We start from the raw sequence: 10,443 nt of genomic DNA on the forward strand, positions 1-10,443 counted from the left end.
GTGTCACCCCCATGTCACCCCCGTGTCCCACCCCGTGTCACCCCCAGTGTCACCCGCGTGTCACCCCCGTGTCACCCCCATGTCACCCCCGTGTCCCACCCCGTGTCACCCCCATGTCACCCCTGTCTCACCCTCAGTGTCACCCCCGTGTCACCCCCATGCCACCCCCCATGTCACCCTTGTGTCACCCCCAGTGCCACCCCGGTTGCGGGGACACCCCGTGTCCCCCCAAAGCCGCCCCCTCCCCGCTTTCCCAGCGCATTTCTATAAATCACGCTGTGGCATCGCCCCCTCCCCGCGCGGGGTTCGGGGTCACCCGTGACCCCCGGCAGATGGCGCGGGGCCCGCCAGCCCTGCCCGGGACCATCTGTCAGCGGCTCCGAGCTCCGAGCTCCCCGCCCTGGGACCCCCCGGCCGCGCCTGCAGGAGGAGGGGACGGGGACAGCGCGGGGGGCTGGTGGCTGTCACCCCTCCACAACACGGGACCCCCCAAATCTGGGAGTGAGCAGCAGAAGGGGTTTTGGGGGGTCCCGGTGTCTCAGGGTGGGCAGGGGGCTTGTCCCGAGTGTGGGGTGTCATCTCCACAGCCTGGGGAATGCAGGAGGAGGGGATGAGGACAGCGGGGGGGGGCTGGTGGCTGTCACCCCCCCAAAACACGGGACCCCCCAAATCTGGGAGTGAGCGGGAGAAGGGGTTTTGGGGGGTCCCGGTGCCTCGGGGCTTGTCCTGACAGTGGGGTCTCATCTCCACAGCCCGGGGGTCCGGTCTGGGGGTCCCGCTGCACCCCGGGCTCTGCTTGGAGCCCCCGGGGGCGGTGCTGGAGCAGCTGCAGCCCCGAGCAGCCCCAGCCCGGGGGATTTGGGGGCTCTGGGGAGCCGCGGCCCCGGGGAGGGCTCAGCTGGGCCGGGGCAGAGCCGAATTCCCGGGGAGGGGCTCCAGGGGACAGAGCCCCCGGGAGCGGTGGGGTCCAGGGGGGGACAAAGCCTCGGGGGGGCTCAGAGAGGGAGAAATGGGGCGCGAGGAGGGGGATAAAGGGGGGGCTGCTCTAAGGACACCCCGAACCCAGCGGTACTCCAGCCAGGGCAGTGTTTATTCCGCTCACGATCCTCCTTTCCGTGCCAAATCCTTCCCTTCCCTTCTGAGCCCGGGCCCGCCACGCGCGGCGGGGTCTGGGGGTGTCCCCTCGTGGGGGTCCCCTCGTGGGGGTCCCCCGTTCGGTCCCGGGCCGGGCCCTCAGCGTGGCCGCTCCCGTCCCGCGGCCCCCCGAGCCCCCTCAGGGTGACACCACTCAGGGTGACGTCATCCTCAGGGTGACGTCACGGCTCAGGGTGACGTCACCGCTCAGGGTGACATCACGTAGGCGGTGGCGATGAATCTCCGGCCGCCATCGTAGGTGGTCTTGGTCCAGGGGTAGGTCTGCACGCTGAGGCGGTGCCCGCCCAGGCTCAGGTGGCACCTGTGGGGACACCAACACCTGTCACCGCCCTGCTCTGTGTCTGTGCCCCATAGAGGGGGCTCTGGGGGGCTCTTGGTGTCCCCACAGCCACGATGCTCCAGCCCTGAGCCCCTCATCCCACAACCCCATCTCCAGGGTGCTCTTGGTGTCCCCAACCAATGCTGTTCCATCCCCATCCCCTTCACCATTTCCATTTCCATTTCCATTTCCATTTCCATTTCTATCTCTGTCCCATAAATCCCATCCCCATCCCATCCCTCCCCAAATTCAGGGCCAGCCTCAGCCCTGATGGGGCTCAGGGAGGCCTTGCTGGCCCCAGAGCCAGACTTGGGATGGACAGAAGAACATGGGATGGACAAGACACAAGTTCACAGAATGGACAGAGAGGACTCAGGATGGACAGAGAGGACTCAGGATGGACAGAGGGATGTGGAATGGACAGAGAAGGACTCAGGATGGACAGAAGGACTCGGGATGGACGGAGAAAGATTCTGGATGGACAGAGAAGGACACGGGATGAGCAGAGGGACTTGGGATGGACAGAGGGACCTGCAATGGGCAGAGAAGGACACGGTTGGGCAGAGAAGGACTCAGGATGGGCAGATGGACATAGAATGGACAGAGAAGGACTTGGGATGGACAGAAGGACTCGGGATGGACAGAAGGAATCGGGATGGACAGAAGGACACAAGTACACAGAATGGATAGAGAGGACTCAGGATGGGCAGAGGGACGCAGAATGGGCAGAGAAGGACACAGGACGGACAGAGGGACACAGGACGGACAGAAGGACGCAGGGTCAGCACTCACGCCCGGCCGGGCCGCGCGAGGAAGCAGAGGGTGTAGAGGCCGAACTCGAACTCGGGGCTGCAGCCGATGAAGGCCGAGCCCACCTCCTTGTAGAAGCCGTCCCAGCTGAACTGGAGCCCCAGCACGTCGGGGTACGTGTCCCACTGGGGGAGAGGGGTTTGGGCTCAGCAGGGTGGGATCCCCCCCAGCCCAGCCCAGCCAGGAACCCCCCCAGCCCCTCAGGGAGGGTCCAGAGCAGCTCCTGGCTAGGTTGGGGGGTCCCAGCAGAGCCCCCCAGCCCAAAATCTCTCCCTCAAGGCTTGGGAGCCCCTCCTGCCCCCAGCATGGGGGGTTCTGGCCCTTCCCACCCTGCAGCGGGGATGGGGCAGGGGAAGCATCCCTGATTTGGGGGTTCATCCCCGTGGGAGCCCCCCTGATCTGGAGGTTCATCCCCGTGGGAGCCCCCCTGATCTGGGGGTTCATCCCTGTGGGAGCCCCCCTGATCTGGAGGTTCATCCCCAGCCCCCCGAGCTCTCACCGGCCCGTCGAAGTTGTGGCTGAAGTAGTTGAGGACGCCCTGCTTTTCCAGGAGGTAGAAGCGGATCCAGTTGTGGAATCCGGACACTTTTCCCTTTTTCACCTCCCCTAAAACACAGAGGGGACAGCAGGGTGAGCCCCGGGTAGGGCAGTACCTGAGAACACCTGGGGAGAATATACCTGAGAACAGGAGCTCAAAACCTGCCCGGGGAGGGCTGCATGTACCTGAGAACCCCAGGCAGCGCGGTACCTGAGAACAGGTGCTGGAAATTGGGGCGGGACTGCACCTACCTGAGAACAGGTGCTGGAAATTGGGGCAGGGCTCCACCTACCTGAGAACACGTGCTCAAAGCCGCTGGAATCCCGCTCCCCATCCCCTCGGGAGTACAGACCGAACCACATCTGGTTCAGGTCCTGCAGGAACTCCTGCTCGGAGCTGTAGCGATCTGCAGGGAAAGGAGGGGACACAGGGAGGGGCAGAGTTGGGGGTCTGGGTGCTGGGAAATTCAGATTTTCTGTGTGACACACTCTGACCCCCCGGAGAGCGCTGCGTTTGACCTGAGGCCATGGAGGAGTGCTACCAATCAATTACAAAATTAATTAATAGCAGTGGGATTACGGGTATGTGGTTTGATTAGAAGTGTGTAATGTCACAGGGTGGAAAACGTAGAGTTTAAGGATTTAGAATATAGAAATAAATATGGAGCAAGATGGAGGTTTTAGGTTGTTCTTCCTGGGTTTGGGTGGTGTTTTGTAATTGGACAAAAAAAGCCCACATTGCAGACTTTGAGTGATTAGTTATTGGGTTGAAAATGAAAATAATTTAAGTGTCATTTATTAATTAGATAGTTTAGCCTTAAAACATCTTGCAACAAGAGATTGTTGGCCATTTTGTGCCTGGTTAATAAAGGACTGCAGAACTCACTGCTGTGAGACTGTAACGCGGGTAAAAAAAGATAAACACCTGAGTCTGAATGTGAAATATCCTAACACAGATTAGAAACAATAAACACCTGAATCTGAATGTAAAATTGAATATGAATGCAAAATATCCTAACATGGATAAATAATAAACACCTGAGTCTGAATGTGAAATATCCTAACACAGATTAGAAACAATAAACACCTGAATCTGAATGTAAAATTGAATATGAATGCAAAATATCCTAACATGGATAAATAATAAACACCTGAGTCTGAATGTGAAATATAATATGAATTAGAAACAATAAACACCTGAGTCTGAATGTGAAACATAACATGGATTAGAAATAAGAAACACCTGAGCTGAGGAAGAGATTTTTTTTTTTTTTTTTTTTTTTTTTTTGTGTTTACAGGGATTCCTGTGAGCCAGAGAGAAGTTTGATAAGAGGATCCGTGTTTAGCCCTGAAAGAATTTCCTACCAAGGTCGTTGACATAGAAACCAAGAAAGAAAAGGATAAATAAGAGAAACCTGCAATTATTGCAATGAGCACTTTGTTTGTGTCTCGTGAGCAATGAGCGAAGTGTAAACTTAGGAGTTTTGTAAGGATGTGTAAAAAGCATGCATGTTCAAATAAAAACGGGGTTTTTAAAATAAAAAAAATTTAATTAATTACATTAAGTATTTAATTAAAATTAAAAATTAAATTAAAAAAATATTTTAAAGGCCTCCTGAAAATGGAGTGTGCTGCTTGGGACTGTCTCCCCTTGGGATTCCCCCATTCCCCATCCCTGCCCCACACTCACTTTTCCCCTGCAGGAACACGAAGAGTTTCTTCATCAGCTCCGTTTCCATCACCTCCTGGAGGAACCGCTCCTGCTCCCGCAGCTCCTCGGCCGTCACCTCCTCCTCCCTGCCCGTGGCCCTCTGGTAATTATCCAGCAGCTTAATGAAGCTGGCGTAGGTGGGCTTGGAGAAAAGCGCCTCGTTCACGTATTTGTAGAGCCTGGGGGAGAATTGCTGGGATTGCAGCGCCTTCCCCACCCCGCTCTCCCTCCCCATTGTCCCCCCCGGTGCCACTCACGGCTGCGGGGACCGGTCCTGCTTGTCGCCGGTCTCATCGGGGCCCGCCAGGTGCTGCGGGTTTAGGGCGATGTCGCTGGGCCGGGCTTTGTTGTGGTCCAGCCCGTAGAGCTGCTCCGAGAGCTCCAGCAGCTCCTGCTCCGAGATGGAAGCGCTGCTGCTCGAGAATCCGTCTGCGGGGACAGCAGGGGCTGGGCACGGCTCGGGGGTCCGGGGAGAGGGGGGGGATCCGTGGAAAAGTGAAGGGGATGCAGCAGGATCCATGGAAAAGTGAGGGGGATCCATGGAAAAGTGAGGGGGATCCATGGAAAGGTGAAGGGGTCCATGGAGAAGTGAAGGGATCCATGGAAAAGTGAGAGGGATCAATGGAACAGTGAGAGGGATCCATGGAAAAGTGAAGGATCAATGGAAAAGTGAGGGGATCCAGCTGGATCCATGGAAATGGGACGGGATTCCCAGAGGAACAGGTGACACATCAAGGAATAGGGGGAACACCCCAAGAAGTAAAGGGGGACATCCCGAGGAATGGGGGACACACATCCAGAAATAGAGGGTGACACCCCAAGGAGTGGAGAGGACACCCCGAGACACCTGGGGACGGTTCTGTCCCTCTAAACTCACCGCGGCTTCGAGCTCCACCCTCGGCGCCTTCCCCACCTGTGGAACAGAGAGGAAAAGGAGCTCAGGGCTTGGGGACACCTTGGGGACACCTTGGGGACCTGCCGAGGCTCAGACCCACCCCCGGGACACCCCGAATCCCTCTCACCGGGCCCGCAGTGCCTCTCGTGGTCCTCGCAGCAGTTGTGCTCTGCGCGGCACTCGGGGTGACAGTGACACTCGTCCTCCTCATTGAAGGGCTCCCCGCAGCGTCCCTCGCACGAGTCGGGGGCTGTGTACAGATCTGGGGGGACACAAACAGGGGGTGGCACTCAGGAGGGGCTGAGTGTGGCCACCCCCACCCTGGGGCATCCCCGTGTCACCCTCTGTCCCCTCCTGGGCCAGCCTCACACAGCCCGAGAGCCATCGGGGATCTTTGTCACCAGGGTCGCTCCTCTCGGGCTGTGTTTGTCACAACCTCAAGGTGACACTGGGGAACTGCTCCCCGTGATTCACCCTGGGATGATCCCCAGGGCCCCGGGTCCCCCTGGAGCTGCTCCCCGTGATTCACCCGGGATGAGCTCCAGGTCCCCAGGCCAGCTCCAGGCAGGCCAGGAGCCATCAGGGCTCTTTGTCACCAGGGTCGCCTTTCTCAGGCCGTGTTTGTCACAACCTCAAGGTGACACTGGAGAACTGCTCCCCATGATTCACCCCGGGATGAGCCCTGGGCCCCCTGGAGGAGCTGCAGCATTCCAGGCAGCTTCGTTTGCACGTGCTGGGAAAACTGGGAAAACTGGGAAAACTCCTTCCCGAGCTGTTCATAATGAGCAGCTGCTGAGCACCTGCGTGGTGACGCAAAGCAAAGCTATAAATAGCAGCGGTGGAGCCTTGGAGGGGACAAGGGACACTCTCAGAGGTACAAGGGTGGCCCTGTGCTGCAGGGTGACCCTGTCCCACAGGCTGTCCCTGTCCCAGCAGGGTGTCCCTGTCCCAGAGGTGTCCCTGTCCCATAGGGTGTCCCTGTCCCACAGGCTGTCCCTGTCCCAGCAGGGTGTCCCTGTCCCATAGGGTGTCCCTGTCCCACACGGTGTCCCTGTCCCAGCGGTGTCCCTGTCCCACAGGCTGTCCCTGTCCCACATGGTGTCCCTGTCCCACACGGTGTCCCTGTCCCACAGGCTGTCCCTGTCCCAGCAGTGTCCCTGTCCCACACGGTGTCCCTGTCCCACAGGCTGTCCCTGTCCCACACGGTGTCCCTGTCCCAGCGGTGTCCCTGTCCCACATGGTGTCCCTGTCCCAGAGGTGTCCCTGTCCCACAGGCTGTCCCTGTCCCAGCAGTGTCCCTGTCCCAGCAGTGTCCCTGTCCCACACGGTGTCCCTGTCCCACAAGGTGTCCCTGTCCCACAGGTTGTCCCTGTCCCGCACTGTGTCCCTGTCCCAGCTGGCAAAGGCAGCCCTGGAGCAGCGGGCGTTGCCCTCCCTGGCACAGCCGCTGCAATCTCCCGACATCTGAGGCACCGCAGGTTTGCCCAACCCGGGTGAAAGGTGGCCCCGGGGCAAATCCTGATGTGGCTCATCCTGTCCCGGGACACTCGGGCGATGACAGCGACATCCAGGCCGTGAGGGTGGCATCGAGGTGATGACAGTGACATCGAGGCCATGAGGGTGGCATCAAACTCCCCAACACTGCTGCCTTCCCTCCTTGTTTGTCCCCTTTGTCACTTCACCACAATTATTTGTGCCTGATGATGTCACCCTGGCCCTGCAGGTGCTGAGGGATCCCTTGGCTCCCTCTCCCCACCAAATCCCAGCTCCGGTTTTGGTTTTCCCTCCTGGCTTCCCATCCCCTGTAAATCCTTTAAACAGCATTATTTCAGCAGGGAGGGTCTTGAGGTTCTCCTGAAGCCCTGGATAAGAGCTGGGAGAACCTCCATGGCAGGGACACCCCATGGATGGGGGGCTCAGAACCTCCATGGCAGGGACACCCCATAGATGGGGGGCTCAGAACCTCCATGGCAGGGACACCCCATGGATGGGGGCTCAGAACCTCCATGGCAGGGACACCCCATGGATGGGGGGCTCAGAACCTCCATGGCAGGGACACCCCATGGATGGGGGGCTCAGAACCTCCATGGCAGGGACACCCCATGGATGGGGGGCTCAGAACCTCCATGGCAGGGACACCCCATGGATGGGGGGCTCAGCGCTGCCCAGACCCTCCCAGTGTGACCGGTCCAGCCCCAGCCCCATTCCCCCAATGAGCTGCACTGGGGTAAACCCCCCTGGCTCAATCATCGCTGCTTGTCCAGCCTCAATCCCGGCCGGATTGTGCAAGGCAGGAGCTGCCCACGCTCCCCCGTCACTGCCGAGCCCGTTCTGGTGCCGGTCCCGAGTGGCCCGGGGCTGTCACAGCATCCCGAGCGTGTCCCGGCAGTGTCACAGCATCCCGAGCGTGTCACAGCATCCCGAGCGTGTCCCAGCAGGGCCCCGACCCTGACTCAGCCCTCGGAGGGGCGGGCTCAGCATCATCCGAAATCCACAATCCCCAGTGACAAATCCCCAATGCCACGGAGAACCTGAGCAGTCTCAGGGCAGAGGAACTGCTCCTTCTCCTCACTGAGACATGACCCTAAATCCCTAAATCAACCCTAAACCGACCCTAAATTGCTGCAGCATCCTCAGCTGTTCCTGGAGGGGCGATGGGAGAGGTGGGCTTGGCATCATCCCAAATCCTAAATTCCCAAATCCTAAATTCCCAAATCCCCAACGCCACAGAGCACCTGAGGGGTCTCAAGGCAGGGGAACTGCTCCTCCTCCTCACTCAGACACGACCCTAAATCCCTAAATCAACCCTAAATCGACCCTAAATCTCTCTAGGGTTCTCAGTTGTTCCTGGAGGGGTGATGGGAGAGGCAGACTCAGCATCATCCCAAATCCTAAATTCCCAAATCCTAAATTCCCAAATCCCCAATGCCACGGGGCACCTGAGGGGTCTCAGGGCAGGGGAACTGCTCCTCCTCCTCACTCAGACACGACCTTAAATCCCTAAATGGACCCTAAATCCCTAAATCAATCCTAAATCGACCCTAAATCGCTGCAGGGTCCCCAGCTTTTTGGGAGAGCTTTTTTTGGGAGAGCTGGAAACGCCACAGGGGCGGTGGCCTGGGACAGAAGGACACAAGGACAGAAGGACAGAAGGACACAGCCCATCCACACCCAGCCACCCTGGGGTTTTTGGCTGATCCTGCCCCAGGATTTTTTGGCTGATCCTGCCCCAGGATTTTCTGGCTGATCCTGCCCCAGATTTCCTCTGGCTGCACAAAGCACAGAAATATTTCTCTCTCTCACGGTGTCCAGGGTAAGGGGGGTTGTTCCCTGCCCAGCTCCATCCTCCCAGCTCTGGGGAGGTGCCGGAGCTCTCCCAGTGCTCCCAGTTTGCTGTCGGGCACGGGGATGAGTCAGCTCAGCCAGAGCCGCGTCCTCGAGCCCCTGGCCTGACTCAGGACCCGGTTCCTGCAGGAAAACACAAATCCAAACCCAGCCCAGCTCCAGGAGGGGCCATCTGAAGGGCAAAGGAACTTGGAACAGAGCTGCGGACACCCTGAGCTTCCCAAACCCTCAGCTCCTGCCTCCAAACCTGCAGGTGAGCCCTGCCTGGGGGACAATCAGGGGAAAGCTCCCACTGCCCACACCAGGAGAAGTGGAGAGGTTCCAGGGCCAGCAGACAGGTCCTGCAGGCGGCCAGGACTGGCCACAGGGCAGCCGAGCTCCCCAGGCACCTTCACCAAGGGCTTTCCTTCTGGAACAGCTCAGGGCTCACGTGGGAGTTTGGGAACTCAGGATTCACACAGGAAATTTGGGGACTCACAGAGGAGTTTGGGAACTCAGGACTCACATGGGAAGTTTGGGAATTCACAGAGGAAATTTGGGAACTCACACAGGAGTTTGGCAACTCAGGATTCACTCGGGAAATTTGGGAACTCAGGATTCACATGGGAAATTTAGGAACTCGGGAGTTTGGGAACTCAGGACTCACTCAGGAGTTTGGAAACTCACTCAGGAGTTTGGGAACTCAGGACTCACACAGGAAATTTGGGAACTCAGGAGTTTGGGGACTCAGGACTCACTCAGGAGTTTGGAAACTCCTTCTCCCAGCCCCACGCAGGTTTGGAGCCTCTCCCGTGAGCTGGCCTTGCAAAACTGCTCATCTCTCATCCCAGGGGGACTCATCCTCTCCTGGGCCATCAGATACGAGCTCCTGGCGCCGTCGGGGGTGATGAAATCCCGTCCTCAGTGCCAGGGCATCGCAGTTCAGGCTTTGTGCAAGAACTCAGCGCCTCCTCACCCCCGTGGGATCCCGGCTGCCAAATCCTGGTGGCCCTGAGCTCCTCCTTAAACCCAGACCCCTCTGAGCCCCCCCTGGGCACCTCGGGGTCGGGTCTGGGCTGCGTTTGCCACCTGAGCTGCCCCACAGGGGGAAGGTGGGTGAGGGATTGGGCTTGGAAAACACCCAGAGCTGCTTTTCCGTGGAAAGGAGGAGCCAGAAGGAGATTCCTTGAGCTTTGCAGGACCAAGGCGGGCTCAGACACACCCGGAGCCCACTGGTGGGCCAGGGGAGTTGGACAATCCACCCCCAGCCCGGGCTGGATTTCCAGCATGGAAAATCTCCTTCTCTTTGCCCCACGGAGCCCGGGCAGCTCCATCCCAGTTATCCCAGTTCTCCCAGTAGCGCCGAGCTGCTGGCCCCCATCCCCTACAGCCCCCCCGGGTTACTCACGGCCGGACACGCAGCCCAGGGCGATTCCTGCCCCCAGCAGGAGCATCCAGGGCTCCATCGTCCCTCGGGAGCTGCGGGATGGGGTCGGGAGCGCCGGGATCGGGTCCGGAGTGCCGGGATCGGGCCGGGAGCGCCGGGATCGGGTCGGGATCGGGTTGGGATCGGTCGGGATCGGGTTGGGATCGGTCGGGATCAGGTCGGGAGCGCCAGGATCGGTCTGGGAGCGCCGGGATCGGGTCGGGAGTGCCGGTATTGGGTCGGGATCGGGTTCGGAGCGCTGGGAT

At 59.2% G+C, this 10,443-nt stretch overlaps 1 protein-coding gene across 1 annotated transcript; it reads right to left on the minus strand.

The window, feature by feature from the left end:
- Nucleotides 1-1,341: 1,341 nt before the first annotated feature.
- ENDOU (endonuclease, poly(U) specific) lies at nucleotides 1,342-10,217 on the minus strand. Its single transcript, XM_054293565.1, has 9 exons — nucleotides 10,160-10,217; nucleotides 5,555-5,689; nucleotides 5,410-5,445; nucleotides 4,790-4,961; nucleotides 4,512-4,711; nucleotides 3,115-3,228; nucleotides 2,784-2,890; nucleotides 2,267-2,409; nucleotides 1,342-1,456 (listed from the first exon to the last, which is right to left on the minus strand). The coding sequence occupies exons 1-9, from the start codon at nucleotides 10,215-10,217 to the stop codon at nucleotides 1,342-1,344; spliced, it is 1,080 nt and encodes a 359-aa protein (XP_054149540.1).
- Nucleotides 10,218-10,443: the final 226 nt, after the last annotated feature.

The sequence above is a fragment of the Melozone crissalis genome, unplaced genomic scaffold (genome assembly GCF_028551555.1).
Source record: "Melozone crissalis strain CALT ecotype California unplaced genomic scaffold, PUWL_Pcris_2 ptg000160l_1, whole genome shotgun sequence".
NCBI classification, from domain to species: Eukaryota; Metazoa; Chordata; class Aves; order Passeriformes; family Passerellidae; genus Melozone; species Melozone crissalis.